Genomic DNA, 17,819 nt, shown 5'->3' on the forward strand with positions numbered 1-17,819 from the left:
AGCGGTGGATATGTTTGCAAATCTAGAAATTAAAAAGGTAATCACAGTGACTAAGAAAGATGGTACAGGAGTAGGTAGGAGAGGGGGGAGAAATACAATGATGGAAAGGAAAGGGAGACATCAAAAGGGTACTAGAGTAGGGAGGCTGTTAAATCCTGTCCAATAGAAAGAGCTTATAAATGATATTAACAGTCAAATGCATCTTTGAATAGAAATGTTTTTAAGTTTGGTGAGAGGAGAGTCTTCTTGGAAGTACAAAGGCATACTTTTCCATAAAGATGGAGCAGTGACAGAAAAAAATTGATTCTTTAGTGTCTGTCTCTCTAGAACAACAATGTGAAAAATGTTACAGTACTGTAATTTCCAGGGACAGGATCATGGCTATTTATGTTTCAACTGTGGGATTTATCGTTGATTATTATTAAAACTGGAAATAATTCAGGGAACAGCTGGCTAAAATAGATCTGAATATGTTTTCCAGAAATGTAAGCTTTCTGGCTTTGGTAGTCAACAAATTGCTCACATCATGTGTTTGAAGAGGATTCTGAGGCCTTGCCCCTGCCTTATCTCTCTCTCCCAGCTCAAACGATGGCATCTGTATTTCATGATAAACCTTTTCTGTTCAGGTTGTTGAAATGCAGTTGAATCCTGCTAAAACCCATAACTGAATGGTCTACGTAGAACTAAGAAAATGTCAACATTCAGATGAAAGCAGGAGAAAGGGAACAGCGGGACATTTTGAGCGTCTCTGATGTGACAGCTTCTTGTGCTTTGTGCTCTCTCTTTCTCTCTACAGCTCTGACACATCCTTTACGATCACACTGAATGGCAAAGATCCCCTCAGCGGAGAGCAGGAGACGCTGGTTTCTTATGGGATAGTTTCTGGAGATTTGATTTGTTTGTTACTTCCAGAATCTGCCACGGCACACCTTTCACCTCAGCGGTACTCCCCACTCTCTCGCGCGCCTCAGAGCAATCAGGCGGCTCACAGTGTAATCACTGTCCGTAGCCAGGCCAGGACAGAAACTGAAGAAAGCCCAGGCGAATCCCTGCAGAACTGCAACACTATGGCTGGGATTGAGGATAACTTTACGGTGAGTACCAAGCTGAGACCAGCAGACTTTGATTAAAAATAGGACACAATCCAATGTGTGTGCTGCAGGTTTTCTGTGATGAGTGGAGTAATAATAATAACAGTTTATATACCGCAGGACCGTGAAGTTCTATGCGGTTTACAATGAATTAGAAAGATTCTACAAATTGAATGGAACATTCATAGTTGGAGATTAGTGGTTAACAGTTTACGAGATCAGATTTGGGGGGTGGGATTGTGATGGGGTCTTTTGTACAGATTCGTTACCTAGGTATTTCAAGAACAGGTATGTTTTTAGGTGTTTCCTAAATTCACCATAGTTGTTTGTGTGTGTAATTAGTTTTTCCAGGTCTTTGCCCCATAAGGCTGCTTGATACCATAGAAGACCTGGGGATGGGTAATAAATGGGGGATGGGTAATAAATTAACCACAATCAGGTGGCATCCAGTAATTCTGCTCTTGTGGGGCCTAATTGCCACTAGTGGGATGTGATAGAACTCATGGCTTGTTTTGGTTGCTTTATTGATTTCAAAAGTGCCTGCATTTGAAATACAAGAGAGGCTGAATGATGCCCCAGGTGAACCTTCACCCGTGCACCTTCCCCACCCCCACAGTACTCTTTCCCTTCCTTCCTACCCTCACCAAAGGGAGCGGGCATTTCCCTTCTTTACCCTCCTTTGAGTCATTTCAGTTACCGGATGCTAGGGTCCACCTTGGGGATTAGCACCCAAGAAAAGGATCTGGGTGTCATCGTAGACAATACGATGAAACCTTCCGCCCAATGTGCAGCGGCGGCCAAAAAAGCAAACAGGATGCTAGGAATTATTAAAAAAGGCATGGTTAACAAGACTAAGAATGTTATAATGCCCCTGTATCACTCCATGGTGCGACCTCATCTGGAGTATTGCGTTCAATTCTGGTCTCCTTATCTCAAGAAAGATATAGTGGCACTAGAAAAGGTTCAAAGAAGAATGACCAAGATGGTAAAGGGGATGGAACTCCTCTCGTATGGTTAGGGCTCTTCAGCTTAGAAAAGAGACAGCTGAGGGGGTGATATGATTGAAGTCTACAAAATCCTGAGTGGAGTAGAACAGGATCGATTTTTCACTCCGTCAAAAATTACAGAGGGAAATTTTTTTTTTCAATCGGAGAATAGTTAAGCTGTGAAATGTGTTGCCAGAGGTTGTGGTAAGAGCGGATAGCGTAGCTGGTTTTAAGAAAGGTTGGGACAAGTTCCTGGAGGAAAAGTCCATAGTCTGTTATTGAGACAGACATGGGGGATTCCACTGCTTGCCCTGGTTTGGAAGCATGGAACATAAGAAATGCCTTCACTGGATCAGACCGAGGTCCATCAAGTCCAGCGATCCGCTCACGCGGCGGCCCATTTAGGTTCTCTATTATGAAAACCTGAAATTACCGTATCCCTCAATATGATTTGCAAGAAGGTGTATATCCAACTTGTGCTTGAAACCCCGAAGAGTAGTCTCCGCCACAACACCCTCAGGAAGAGAATTCCAAGCGCCCACCACTCGTTGTGAGAAACAGAACTTCCTGGCATTCGTCCTGAACCTGCTGCCACCCAGTTTCAGGCTATGACCTCTTGTCCGTGTCACATCTGAAAATCTTAGTAATGCTGCTTCTTGGTCTATTTCATCAAATCCTTTTAATATTTTAAAAGTCTCTATCAAATCGAATGTTGCTGCTACTTGGGTTTTGGCCAGGTACTAGTGACCTGGATTGGCCATCGTGAGAATGGGCTGCTGGGCTTGATGGACCTTTTGTCTGACCTAGTAAGTCTATTCTTATGTTTAAACTCTGTGCCCCCTCCGGTTCCAATGTCCTCATCTTCAATATCCTGGTCCAGTGTTCAGACTCTTCCTTCTGCTGCCATTGGCATCTCTGTCTGGTTACGTCAAAAGTACTGGGTTAAGAAAGGGGAAATCAGGTGATGCTACCCTGCCATATCACTGGCCCCTTAATGCTGCTGCTTTGAGCCATCCCTGGAGGCCGGAAAGCAGCAGTGAGTGAGGAGAATGCACTCTAGAGCAGTTTGGGCCAGATTCTGTAAATGGCACTTATATTGGCAGTCGCCTACAAAAACGGCGGCGACCGCATATCAATTGCGCTTAAAGAATCAGCTAATGACACCTAGCACAGAAGTTAGGCGTTTGCAATGTATCCCAGGGGTTTATTGGCCTATATTGCAGATGCCTAAGTTCTTCCGTGTTTCCCTGAAAATAAGGCCTACCCCAAAAGTAAGCCCTAGCATGATTTTTAAAGGTGCTCCTAATATTACTCCTACCCCAAAAATAAGCCCTAATTGGATCGGAGGGATGGAAAGATGGGAAGGAGGGAGGGAGGGATAGAAAGATGCTGCACATTGGGGGGGGGGAGAGGAAAGAGGAAGAATTGGGGTGGAGGAGAGGAAGGGAGAGATGATCGTTGTACATGAAGAAAATAAGCCTGAGTGCTTTTTTTGGACCCCAAATTAATATAAGACACTGTCTTCTTTTCGGGGAAACCTGGTATTTAGGCGCCAATAGGCACAGTTTTAAGGTCAACTCTACCCCTAGCCAAGCCTACTTTGATCTTTGTTGGCTTGGAGTAGACGCCTTCTGGCATCTACTTTTTAAAAAATTGTTTTTTAATGGCACGGTCAATTACTGCGCCGATTAAAGCCAATTAAAACAAAGTAGAGTGCCTACCACCGCCTAACTTACAGCGCCGTTCACAGACTACCACCCTTTGTGTGCGCTGTCCTGCCAAATGTAATCCTTTGGGGCACTGTTAATCAATCTTGTGTGTTTCTTTTCCTGATTTTTAAGTCAGGAGGAAGCGGGGTTCCTGGAGAATCCAACTTCAGGGTTTTGCCGGCAGACATGGATACAGAAGACGTTCCATCACCCTGTCCCTTGGAACCAATGCTTTGCAGCGAGGCTACAGACGGGCATGTGCCACACTCCTTAGAGAAGTTATACCATGCGGCTGAGTGCACCAACTCCAGCGATGCACTAATTGTGGTGGTGCATCTGCTCATGCTGGAGACAGGCTATTTACCTAAGGTAAGAGAAGAAACGGGGATTAGACTTTAAAGGGGCACAATGGCCCTCTCGGGGCTTTCACTGACTCTGGGGCGGATCCTTTCGTGCTGGTTCAGTCCTTGAGAGCTGCAAACAGACAAGGGATATCCTCAAAGCCTGAAGCACATGCACGAGTGAGATCTGTGGGCATGCCAGTGTTTCTCAGGCATATTATCAAAGATATCCTGAAAACCTGGCCAGTTTGCAGCCCTCAAGGACTGAAGCCTGAATTATACACTTCTGTGCCCTGCTGATCTCACTGATTTGGTTTTGTTCTATTGAGGTTTTTTTGCGCATTTTTATTTTGCTCTTTTCCCCGTGTTCAAGAATTCAACCTCTTGTAGTGAGCCTGTTCTTGAGTTGTTCGTTCTTGATTCAGACTTTACAGGTGCCAGTCCCGTGTATGAAAATGCTCAGCACAGTTGCATCCTAATTTACACAGAATCATAATGTCGGGGAGCACTAACAGATCTTTAGGGAAGAAATGAACAGAAGGTCTCGTCTTCCGATACTTTCCCTACATTTCCCTCCATACTTCTTATGTATGATACACAGCTATTTCCGCCATTCACCATCTTCAGCTTTGCAGTCCAAAGTATCCAAGCCCTCTTTTTCCCTCTTACAGGATCTGCTGGAGTTTCTTTAAGGTCACACAGTGCACCCACCATGAAAATAGTTCTGTTTTTATTGTCTCATGCTGACACAGTAAAAATTAAAGTAAACATAGAAACATAGAAGATGACGGCAGATAAGGGCCATAGCCCATCAGGTCTGCCCACTCTACTGATCCACCCCCAAGTCTACTATCCTAGGGATCCCACTCCTGGTGTCAGGTTCCCTTGGCTTAACCCTCTAAGGGATCCCACATGGGCATCCCATTTGCTCTTAAATTCTTGCACGCTGTTTGCCTCGATCAAGTATAGCTGTAGCCCGCTTGAAATCATTAATGTGGTGTTAATTTGAGTGTAAACTTCTGTATGGATTCTAGCAAAATGTATGGGGAGAATCATGAAGTAATACTGAGAGTTAAAATCACAGTCTCTGTACTTTGGATGTTGCTTTGGAGATTTTTACTTTTAAACAATGTTTTCATCCTTATTCTCTGCACACAGGGATCAGACAGCAAAGTCCTACTGATGCCAGACAGATGGCGAAATGGAGGCATTTACAAGCTGCAGTATACGCACCCCCTCTCTGATGTAGGCTTATCAACGCTCACCTGTGTGCCCATGGGGAATCTGATCGTTGTCAACGGTACTGTGCTGCCAGACCTCTCTGCTCGCAGCTTTACCATTCCAAGCCGTGGCAATAGGCAGTATGAAAGAACTTGGTTAGGGTCAAAATAATATCCAGAGAATCCAGTGCTATAGCAATGTGTATGTGCCACAACACAGGCTTTCAATGTTTCCACAATGAATGAGATTAATTTGCTTGAACTGCTTCCATTGCACGCAACTAGGTCTCGTGCCTTATACATTGCAGACACCTGGAAAATCTGACGGTTGTCCCCTGTGCTAGCTGACTGCAGGAGTGTGTGCAGTGGTTTATCTTCCCTGTTAAAAGGCAGTAGTATACAGAGCCTTTTAGAGCTGTTAATATGCTTTGGACTGAAGTACAGAAATTAATTTAGAAGCTAATATGGCTGTTAGCACACTCAAATTGATATATGTAATGTAATTTATTTCTTATATACGGCTAAACTCCGTTAGGATTCTAAGCGGTTTACAGAAAAAATAGACAATAGGGTACATTAAAATTATAAGTAATATAGGTTTACAGAGAAATATACATTAAAGGATAAAATAAAAATAAGATAAATAAATAAAGAATAGGTACTTAGAAATACCCTTACTGTCCCGAAGGCTCACAATCTAACTAAAGTACCTAGAAGACAGTTATTGAGCAGTAGGAATAAAATAAAGATAGAGATATTGAACAAGATATTAAACATTCTAACAAGAGTACACAGATCACTCTGAGGCCATAGTACTTTTTAAAGTAAAGTATACATCTCAGTAATAATTAAATAAATAAACTAAATGAATTAAATTAAATTTGTTTGAGTTAAAACTAAATATGGAAAATTTTAAAAAGAACATATATGGACATAATAAATGTGAAAAAGAATGAATAACAAAGGAATGTGAGTGGGGAAAAAGCGTTGAGCAATGGAATTCTGAGGAATAATTTAAAAATAAAGATATAAAACAAATACATAAAAAACAGTAAAATTAGGATATAATAAATATGATGATATAAGAGACAAAAGGGACCAGCATCACTTCAGTCAGACCAACAAATATGTCCATGCAGATCCAGGTTAAATGAAGAGATGAGGTGAATTAAAGTTTGCAAATGTTTAACGCCGTGTTTAAAAAATCTTTTTATTTAATAGAAACATGAAGGCAGATAAAGGCCAAATGGCCCATCTAGTCTGCCCAGCCGCAGTAACCATTATCTCTTTCTCTCTCCGAGAAATCCCACGTGCCTATTCCAGGTCCTCTTGAATTTAGACACAGTCTCTGTTTCCACTACCGCTTCCATGCATCGACCACCCTTTCTGTAAAAAAAGTATTTCCTCAGATTACTCCGGAGCCTCTCACCTCTTAACTTCATCCTATGCCCTCTCATTGCAGAGTTTCATTTCAAATGAAAGAGACTCGACTCATGTGCATTTACACCACATAGGTATTTAAACATCTCTATCATATCTTCCCTCTCCCTATTGGCTAAGACTCTTAACATTTGCATCTCCTCTTCCTATAGGCTAAGGCTCTGTGCACCTGCATTGTGAGGTCATAGAGCTGCCCATCTGCAGTAACCATTATCTCTTCCTCTCTCTAAGAGATCCCACGTGCCTATCTCAGGCCCTTTTGAATTCAGACACAGTCTCTGTCTCCACCACCTCTTCCGATCGACTGTTCCATATATCTACCACCTTTTCTTTAAAAAAGTATTTCCTTAGATGACTCCGGAGCCTCTCACCTCTTAACTTCATCCTATGCCCTCTCATTGCAGAGTTTCCTTTCAAATGAAAGAGACTCGACTCGTGCGTATTTACAATACGTAGGTATTTAAACGTCTCTATCCTATCTCCCCTCTCCCGCCATTCCTCCTAAATATACAGATTGAGATCTTTAAGTCTGTCCCCAGACGCCTTATCACGAAGGCTTATTTTAACTTGGAGTAAGTTAACATACCTCTCTGGAGTTGCAGTACTTTTCCAGCATGGTGTGGTCCAGGGTAGGACTTTAATGTGACGTGTTCTTCTCTACACATTGGAAAGTGAGAACTGTTGAAATGCTTTTGTCAAACAATTTGCTGGCTGCAGAGCTACTGCAACTTCTGATTTTCTTTTTTATTTGCAGCTACACTGAAGGTCGATAACACCATTAAAAGTGTGAAGAGGCTGCAGCTGTCACCAGCATCCTATGTCATTTTTGACCATGGAAGTACAGTATCTGTTTTCTCTCTATTCTCACTTGAAAAGTGTCTGGTTCTCATCAGGGAGCCTTTTTGTGGTGGTGTCGATGATTATTTCTGTGTAGTATTTATTTATTCCATTTTCTATACCGTTCTCCCAGTGGAGCTCAGAATGGTTTTACATGCATTTATTCAGGTCCTCAAGCAGTTTTCCCTCTCTGTCCCAGCGGGCTCACAATCTTTCTAACGTACCTGGGGCAAAACATAGCACTGGGGCCAAACATAGCAGTGGCTTCTCTCAGGAAAAGAGGATCAGAGTGCATCTTCCTATAGAGCTACTTCCACAAGGAACCACTATAGCCCCCATGCTCCAGGGCAGCGAGAACTACCCAAGCACCATTTTTTTTTTTAGATTCTTATGTAATAATTTGGATTTTCAACCTGCCTTAGCAAATAATGCTCAAAGCAGCTTACTGTCAAATTTTTAGAATTAAGGTACAAAGTCCCTTTCAAAAGAGTGAGTACTTGAGAATAGGGGTGAGATCTGAATGCGCATCTCATTGCATTTCAGGTCCATTGCGATAACCACTTCTATTAATGGAATAAAGAAGCTTTCTTTTTCCACACACACAGGAGACAATGTGACATTTTAGTAAAATACTGCCTGCAAACTTGAAATCTATGAAAGCAATGCATTACAAAGGCTATGATATGAGAATATCAGTTTGAGCTCTGATGGAAAGTATTTTTCTTTGCTTTCCTTTTTATTGTTTTATGTATTTTGTTTTGATTCTTATGTATGTTTTATTCACGGTCGAGTCACATTATCATGACCGCTGCCTACCTCTGACATCAGTCACTCACAGCCAGTGAATGAACGCTCATGTCGCCTGCAAACTTTGTGGGTTGTCAGCAAGTTGCCAGTATAGCAACTGTGGCTGTCGTGGGGGGAAAAGTGCGATTTATCGGACATTGAAAAAGACTTGATCATCAGCTACTGGGCCAAAGGCGGCAGCATTTCAGAAACGTTGGAGTTTGTTAACTTTTCACAGGCTGCTGTGGTTAAAGTGTACTGTGAATGGACGAACAGAACCTTTTTGATGACCCAACTTGGTAACTGTGGGGCAGCACGAGCCATCGATGGGAGAGGTGAACATTGGCTGCGCAGGTTGGTGTGGACCGATCAGCAGGCTATCATGGAGCAACTCGCTTCCTGATGTGTCTCTCTGGAGCAGACAACTGGCGGCTGCACCTTGCTTACGAAGGTTCATCTCCAAAAATGGCTGCAATTTTCACAGGAATACCGACATTGGATGTACACCGACTGGCAGAGGGTTGCCTTCTCCGACAAGTCACGTTTTGAGCTCCATCGAAAGGAATGGGTGCTGGCACGTCAGGCTTGAAACCACCACCAACAAACACAAGCCAGTGGCGGCAGTGTTATGGCCTGGGGGATATTTTCTTGGTACGGTCTGGGTCCCTTGGAAGGCACTCTCAGCTGAAATGGGTATCTCTCCATCCTTACTGAACAAGTACACCCGTACATGGCCAATGGATTCTTCCAACAGGACAATGCGGCATGTCAAACCACCAGAATTGTTTGCTTGACTTCCAGCTACTACCCTGGCCTCCAAATTCTCCAGACCTTAACCCAATTGAGCACATTTGGGACCACCTCAAACAGCATGTTCGACAGTTGGATCCACCACCATGCATTCGTCAGGCTGCATGGCTTCAGATATCTCTAGCAACCACCAAGCATCTTACTGAGTCATTCCCACGGTGTCTGGCTGCTGTCCATGTTGCCAGAGGCAGCTATTCTGAATATTAGAAGGTGGTCATAATAATATGACTCAACAATGAATTATCTTGTTTTTATTGTAATTACAATCTGTATTACTTTGTTCCTTGCCTTGAGCAATGATGATTTGTGGGTTATAAAGTTTTTTAATCAGTTTTTTAAATCAGTTACATTGTCCAGGGAAGGCTCACTCAAATGCAGACTCTGCTTCGAACTGGGCTAGTTTGAAAACCCTGGTCCCACCTTGGGTGAAGAGTCTGCATTTCGTGTACTTAAGAATCTGTAATCCTAAAACTGTGACTATCGGTTTTATATGATACAGTTGTGTACTCTGTTCTCTGTTTTTATACAAGTGCAGTGATGTTGCTTAAGCTGTGGTTTTGTTTCCCCCAGAGGAAAATGTTGCCAATATCTACAAGGATCTACAGAAGTTGTCACGAATGTTTAAAGATCAGCTGGTGTATCCTTTACTGGCCTCTGCCCGACAAGGTAAGAGCCGCACCTCCAGAGTTCTCCTTTGCCCTGTGCTTGAAAAGGGGTCCTGGCTGGACTCTTGACAGAAGCCCACAAAAAGCAGATCTCAGGGGAAGAGCTTTGCTTTGCTGTCTAATTCTTTCACTTTGAAGAATGTGGGTAGGATAATAAAAGAAAGGAGAAAATAATTTTATCTATTAAATTGGGTACTTGAAGCGTTTTGGATTGGGTTTTTTTTCTTTCAGCTGAGAATGTCTTGTTTTGTGTTACAAACATACATTTATACAAAACAATTACATTTTTGGTCTTTAAAAACAGGCGAGAGTGCGTTGTGTAGCAGCAGTTGAGCTGTTTGGCCTCCTTGTAAGTTTTTCTCTTCCCTCCTGCAGCTCTGAACCTCCCGGATGTCTTTGGCCTGGCCGTGCTCCCGTTGGAGTTGAAACTGCGTATTTTCCGGCTCCTGGATGTGCGCTCGGTTCTCGCTGTTTCTGCTGTGTGCCACGATCTCTGTGCGGTAGCCAACGATTCAGCACTTTGGCGGTTCCTGTACCTACGTGACTTTCGAGGTGCGTCTCCTCTCACGTCCGCTATGTGCTTCTGTATGGTAGCGAGACTATGGTGTCTTGTACCTTCAGCTGTGACGTTTTAGAGATGATCAGCTAACTTCAGCTTAAGTGCAAATTTAGAAAACAAAATCTCATCTGTTTGAAGGCTTTCGTTTAAAGATGATAAAGTACAGTTTATTTTTATTTTCTTTACAGATCCTATGTCCAGGCCTCGAGATACAGACTGGAAAGAAGTAAGTGATGTGGATACTCTTAGCAATATTCCCACCTTCTTCTGTGTTGACAGGTTATCAGGACTGAAATGTTAAGCCCTGGATGGACGCCAGGGTGTCAAGATTAGAATATAGTTAATAGTTCAACTCTTCCACTGTATTATGCTCAGCTCACTCAGCACTCTGCTCCGTCACTTCTTATCTCCTAGTTCCCTTCAAGTGGATACCCAGTACCCAAAGGCAGCTTTATACTAGTGAGACCTAATATGTAAAGCTCTTTAGCTCCCAGTTTACATAATCTCTTAACACTGTTCAGGATTAAGTGCTGCTTGCTTTTTTTGCCTGGGATGATATCGTGCATTATTTTGACTATGTGACACAGCAAGCAGGGAAAATGCATCTTAGTCTTCTCACACCGGTTTCACTGAGCATCATTAAGATTTGTAGTAGATGGATTTTAAGGAGGAAAATTTTTCAGCATTCTCTTTGCACAACACTGGCAGTTACTCCAGGGTTTACTAATCAACCCAAGTGGCCACCCTGCACAGCAAAGAAAAAAAGAGGAAAAACCAGAAGCAGGTCTAATAAGCAAACAGTAAAAGGTGGGACAAGTCACGAATTGACTGATTAAATGACAGCATAGAAGGATTGTGCCCAGTTCAATTCCTGTCCTTTCCAGTTGACTTCTCTCTTCTTTTGCCACTTTAGAGAATGACACAGGGACCAACTGTCCCTGCCTCTTCCCCGCAAACTGTCTGATCCCATCCACACAAGCCTCAATTGGTTATGATTTTATATTGAAATCATTTTATTAAAGTATAAAAAGAAACGATATTCCGTACAATTGTCATTTTATAAATCATAAATAATGCAGAACAAGAAAACTGAACCAGCCAAATTACTACAGAATTCTGCATAGAAAAGTCATGCTAACATAATACTTCAGTCGCACATGGCTGGAATTGTTTGTTTATAATCTACCTTTATCAAAGCGGAGCACAGTAAAATTACATACAATATAAATTTCACATTACATAGACCAAATCCATAAAATCAACATAACGACACCATTGCTCATCTTTTCCATACCAAGCATCAGTGACGAGCCCTAAAAGTAATACAAACTCAACTTGCATACTTCATAAAGCAAGACAGAATCCCAAGGAATAGCAAGATTCTGGAATCCCAAAGAGTAGCAACATTCCATACAGAATCCCAAGGAATAGCAAGATTCCGGAATCCCCAAAAGTAGCAACATTCCATACAGAATCCCAAGGAATAGCAAGATTCTAGAATCCCAAAGAGTAGCAACATTCCATACAGAATCCCAAAGAGTAGCAACATTCTATACAGAATCCCAAGGAATAGCAAGATTCTGGAATCCCAAAGAGTAGCAACATTCCATACAGAATCCCAAGGAATAGCAAGATTCTGGAATCCCAAAAAGTAGCAACATTCCATACAGAATCCCAAGGAATAGCAAGATTCCGGAATCCCAAAGAGTAGCAATATTCCATATAGAATCCCAAAGAGTAGCAACATTCCATACAGAATCCCAAGGAATAGCAAGATTCCAGAATCCCCAAAAGTAGCAACATTCCATACAGAATCCCAAGGAATAGCAAGATTCCGGAATCCCCAAAAGTAGCAACATTCCATACAGAATCCCAAGGAATAGCAAGATTCCGGAATCCCAAAGAGTAGCAATATTCTATGTCTGGGTTTTATTTCATAGCTACGGTTATATCTGACTGTTATTATTTGCTGATCAAATTAGTGAAGTATTTTAGGATCTATGTACTGTATTGCCTTCTATAATATTTAATCATTTTTTTCACCATGCTAATACACTTCAAGTAAGAAATATCTTTTGTCCTACAGCTATACAAAAAGAAGCAAAAACAGAAGAAAGAAGCTATTCGGTGGAGGCATATGTTTTTCCTGCCATCACCCCCTCATCCTATCCCATTCCACCCAAACCCCTTCTATCCCACGCCTTTTGCTCCCAGTCCTATCTACCCCCCAGGGATCATTGGTGGAGAGTATGACCAAAGGCCAGTGCTACCATTTGTTGGAGATCCAATCACCTCTCTCATCCCAGGCAGTGGACAGACCCCTGGCAGGTTTCCACCTTTCCGACCTCACTTTGATCCGATTGGTCCGCTGCCAGAGCCTAGCCCAACACTGCCGGGACGCTCTGGTCCAAGACCCAGCCGTGGACGGCCATCTGATATCCGTCGAATGTTCATCTGATCACTGATTTGCTTTGTGCTATTGTTTTGAGCCACTGGGGAGTTTTTGTGCTACAGGAAATAACATCTTGGATGGGGTCTTCCTTTCCTTAAGTGAAAAACCAAATTTCATCGTGGTGTTGGACTGTGTACAAGTGTCTGTTTCTTCAGTGCACCGAGATGGGGCTGGCTGAGCTGAGAACTGAACAACTCGGCAGTCTAATGAGAGAGTGGGACGTGGCAATATTTCATGCTGAAGCCAAGCACTGGGTTCCTTCAGATCAACCCCCCCTCCCCCCACACACTGTTAACAGGAGCTTAGTAGAAAGTGAGGGACATTTGTGGTTCTGGGGTCACATAGCATCACTAGTTAATGGAATAGCAGCAGCAGCGGCGTGGTCTGCCTGTGGCAATCGGAGGCATCCTCATGGAGGAGTAACATTGAAGGGCAGGACAGAATCTGTGGTTGCAGGTTCAGGTTAAGAGTTTCTGTTCTGACAATACAGTTTAGCAGCGTTTTGAAGAAATATGTGACTTTGTGAATAGGTCTTGTTACATCATGAACAGCTTCAAGAATACCATCTATACTTGGGCAACTGGCCTGAGATATTAGTTTAGCTTTTCTCTTGCCTGTGTGTGTCTCTGCCCTTCACGGCAGGATAGCAGAGAAGCTCAGTATGACAGACAGCATATGATGTCTCCCTAGTACCCTCAGACTAGAGAATGGCACAGGGACAATTTTTTCCCCGTCTCTGGAGTAACTCAATTTCCCTGTCCCATATTCTCCCCCCCCACCCCGGGCTTTGTCCCTGCCCCATTCCTGTAAGCTCTGCCTTGACCGCACAAGTCTCGGACACTTATGATTTTAAAGTGTTTAAGCTTGTGCAGATGAGGATAGGAAATGAACTCGTGGGGACGGGGGAAAATTTGTCCCCGTGGCATTGATTACACTGTTTAATGCATTCTCCTCCAAGGCTCCATGCAAAAACAGAACAGCAGAATTACTGGTTTAAATGTGAGTGTAAAACATAAATAAAAAGAGAATATGAAGATAGCTGGAGACTGCAAAGTAGAGAATGACACATGGACAATTTATTTTGTCGTGGTCCCTGACCCATTCTTGTAAGCCCTGCCTTAACTGCACAAGCCTTGGACACATGATTTTAAAGTGGGGCAGGAAAAGAACTCATGGGGATGGGATGGGAAAATGTGTTCCCGAGGGGACGGAAAAATTTGTCCCCGAGTCATTCTCTACCTCAGACTTTTTTTTACAAGTGATTTGACAGTGAAGCAGTGTCTGGAATGTGTTTTCACACTCTGGAAAATTGTGTTTCTTGTTTAACTGTTTTGCCAGACAGGTCAGGTCAGTTCTGAGAATGCCCCAGTGATTTCCTTGATTCAGGTGGGTTTCTCTCAGCCCTTGTAGTTGTTTCTGCTGCACTGTGCACATGCAACCAGAAGGTGGCAGTCATGGAGCTAGTGTGACTGCATAGAGGGAAAAGTCTGATCCAAGCATGTTTTTCATCCTTTTCCCATCAAAAGCTTCTCTTGGAGGCAGAGTGCACCCTCAACTCATACTAAACTGTTGTCTCTGAGCTTGCTGTGGCACTTTTTATAGATATAGATACAACATATTTTTTAAGGCAGCAGGAAGGTTCTTTTCTTGATTACTGTAGTTGCCGAGTCACAAAAATGTGCACTTTATTGCCACCTCTCTTAATGGTATGTTCTAGTCATCTCTCCAGTGTTTGTAGTGCTCTCAGTATATGTGCATCTGTGCCTTCTAAAGCAAAACTAACCCTTGCTGCTGCCGCCCCATTGACTTTGCACAGAGGTATTTCATGCAACCCTCAAAGGGTGGGATGTGCAGGAATGAGTCAGGTGGCCGGCTAGCACGTCCCTTTCCTCCCAGCAGCTGTACCTGAGAAGTGGTTGGAGATTAAACCACTTCTGTTACTGCCCCCCCCCCCCCCCCCCCAAGTTAGAATCCTGAAAATGCCTTGTTGTCAATTCTTCTATCATCTTGGTGGTATAATTCATCTCCCTTTTTCTTCCTACTGTAGGATATGTTATGTAATGTGTAGTTTAGAAAAAAATATAAGTACTCTATTATTTTTTAATTGGTTTCTGATGAGGGTGGATCTGTATTCTCCAGTGCCCAGCATTTGCAGTCTAAGTAAGAAACACTTTCTGAATTGTTTTAAACCTTAATTCTGTCTAGAGTTAGGTGAAAATTTGAACCAGTAAAAAAGCATGTTAACAGAATTATCTATGACCATTATTTTTTTAATAGATTTGATCTGCTTGCCTTTCTGCTCACATGAGAAGCCAAGGGCTTGTTTCTCCCTCTTTGTACCAATAATGTGGTGTGATCCATGTTATGGGATTTTAAGGAGAGCTAGACCAGTGGCTTCTGTGTCGTGTTATTCCAACAGGTTGCCAGTAAATGCAACATGCTGGAGTGCTGTCTTTGCTATACAGAAAATCAGGACTAGAAGTCCCCAAGTGGACCTCCCTGAGCAATAAATCTTTCTTGTAATGAAGATAACATTTTAATAAGGTAATAAAGTGCTGTTGTATTGTATTGTACTGGTTGTGAGAAGCGAGAGCTATGTCGATAAAAGCTACCTGTAAGCACTTGTTAACCCTCTAAAACAGTGTCTCTCAAACTTTTTTGAGCCGGGGCACACTAAAGGTAGTAACCACGACTCGAGGCACCCAGAAGTGCACCGATGTCGCCGTGATGACATCATGCGCAGAGGCCCTCCAGACAAGCCCTGAAATACCAGTAGGGCGTGCCATCAGGGAAGTCTAACAAATATCAACTGAGTACCCCCAACCAAGACCCACCCAAGCTCTTCCCCAGATCCCGCCTCCTTTACTAATTGCAATGCAATTTTTTCCATTAATTTTTCATATACACAGCAAATATAAATTCTCAAAACTGACACATTTCAATCACTATATTGCAAATAAAATCATTTTCCCTACCTTTCTTGTCTGGTGACTTTATTTTTCTGAGCTTTTAGCGATGTTTCCAGGGCCTTCTTATCCACTGACTGGTTTTCTCTCCGTCTTCACTTTCTGCCTTGCATCCATCTTTGCCATTAACTTAACATTCAATATTTCCATTTTTCTGTTTTCTTCTCAAAATCTACACTCTCTCTCTCTCTCTCCTTCCCTCCCTATTTCCATGGTCTGACATCTCCCTCCTTCCCCCCAGTGGTCTGACGACATCTTTCCTTCCTTTCCCTCCTTCCCAGTCTGGCATCTCTCTCCTCTCCTTCCCATAATCTGGCATCTCTCTCTACTACTACTACTACTACTATTTCTATAGCGCTACCAGACTCCCCTCCTTCCTTTCCCTTGTCTGATTATCTCTCCCTTCCTTTAGTCATATCTCCTTCTCCTCCCCCCCTCATGTAACATTTCTTTTTCCCTTCCTCCTTTCTGCCCCCTGCAATCCATCTCCCTTCCTCTTTTCTGGCCCCCCTCCTGTCCAACATTTCTCCCTCCTTTCCACCAGTCCAACATTTTTTCTCTCCCTCCTGCATGCTTCTCCTCTAGTCTTCCTCCCCCAACCAACATCTCTCTCTCTCCTTCCATGAGTCTAACTTTTCACTCTCTACCTTCTCCCCCTTCCCCAGAGTGTAACATTTCTCCTTCCCTCCTTTATAGGGTCCACCTTGGGGATTAGCGCCCAAGAAAAGGATCTGAGTGTCATCGTAGACAGTATGATGAAATCTTCTGCCCAATGTACTGCGGCGGCCAAGAAAGCAAATGGGATGCTAGGAATTATTAAAAAAGGGATGGTTAACAAGACTAAAAATGTTATAATGCCCCTGTATCGCTCCATGGAGTATTGCGTTCAATTATGGTCTCCTTATCTCAAGAAAAATATAGTGGTGCTTGAAAAGGTTCAAAGAAGAGCGGCCAGGATAGTAAAAACTAAAAAGGTTAGGGCTCTTCAGCTTGGAAAAGAGACGGCTGAGGGGAGATAGGATTGAAGTCTACAAAATCCTGAGTGGATCGATTTTTTTTTTTTTTTTTCATTCCGGCAAAAATTACAAAGACTAGGGGACACTCGAAGTTACAGGGAAATACTTTTAAAACCAAGAGGAGGAAATTTTTTTTCACTCAGAGAATAGTTAAGCTCTGGAACGCATTGCCAGAAGATGTGGTAAGAGTGGATATCGTAGCTGGTTTTAAGAAAAGTTTGGACAAGTTCCTGGAGGAAAAGTCCATAGTCTATTATTGAGAAAGACATGGTGGAAGCAACTGCTTTCTCTGTATCGGTAACATGTTGAATTAGTTCGCGGTGTTGCTTTCTTTTCTTTCTTTTCTTTCTTTAAAAAAAAAAAAAAATATTTTGTTTTTCGTTGGGCTCCGGGGGTCCCGGAAGCCGTGGCCGCGGGACGTCGTCCGTTCCCGGCCTTCATCTTCGTTGATGTCCCGTCCTGTTACGGGATTTAAAAAGTGCAGCCGGTGTGAGAGGTTACTTTCCATCACTGACCCTCACCGGTGGTGCATTGTCTGCCTTGGGCCGGATCATCCGACAACCTCGTGTGATCGCTGTGCGACTTTCCAGAACAGGGCCCTCCGTCGCCGCAAGGCCAGAATGGCGGAATTGTTCGCCGTCGACGCGCCGCCTAAGGCCTCGACGTCGGCCTCGGCTTCGGCCCCGCCTTGACCTCGGCCTCGGCGTCCTCGGGGGCCTCGGCTTCGCCTCGCCCTCGTCTTCTAAGGCCTCGTCAGGGAAGCCGGCTTCGGGTAAGTCTTCTGTTCCATCCCCTTCAGCAAAGAAGCCATCCTCTACTCAGGTTAAGGCGGGTGGGTCGACCCCGGCCCCGCCTCGGACCTCGACTTCGCACACCCCGAGGGCAATACATCGAGACCGAGGTCGCCCTCCAGGGAGTGTGCCCCGGACTCGGAACTCCCC

The 17,819-nt window shown here is 43.4% G+C and overlaps 1 protein-coding gene across 3 annotated transcripts in view; it reads left to right on the plus strand.

Moving 5' to 3' along the window:
- Positions 1-15,469, plus strand: part of FBXO7 (F-box protein 7) — a 27,205-nt gene extending 11,736 nt beyond the window's left edge. For all 3 annotated transcript variants that reach the window (XM_033951023.1, XM_033951022.1, XM_033951020.1), the window contains exons 4-11: positions 797-1,094; positions 3,919-4,155; positions 5,286-5,427; positions 7,542-7,625; positions 9,791-9,886; positions 10,261-10,437; positions 10,633-10,670; positions 12,531-15,469. In XM_033951023.1, coding sequence (XP_033806914.1) covers positions 797-1,094; positions 3,919-4,155; positions 5,286-5,427; positions 7,542-7,625; positions 9,791-9,886; positions 10,261-10,437; positions 10,633-10,670; positions 12,531-12,902 — 1,444 coding nt within the window. In that variant the 3' untranslated portion in view covers positions 12,903-15,469. The remainder of the gene's footprint in view (positions 1-796; positions 1,095-3,918; positions 4,156-5,285; positions 5,428-7,541; positions 7,626-9,790; positions 9,887-10,260; positions 10,438-10,632; positions 10,671-12,530) is intronic.
- The last annotated feature ends 2,350 nt before the right edge of the window (positions 15,470-17,819 follow it).

The sequence above is a fragment of the Geotrypetes seraphini genome, chromosome 7, assembly GCF_902459505.1.
Source record: "Geotrypetes seraphini chromosome 7, aGeoSer1.1, whole genome shotgun sequence".
Classification (NCBI taxonomy): Eukaryota; Metazoa; Chordata; class Amphibia; order Gymnophiona; family Dermophiidae; genus Geotrypetes; species Geotrypetes seraphini.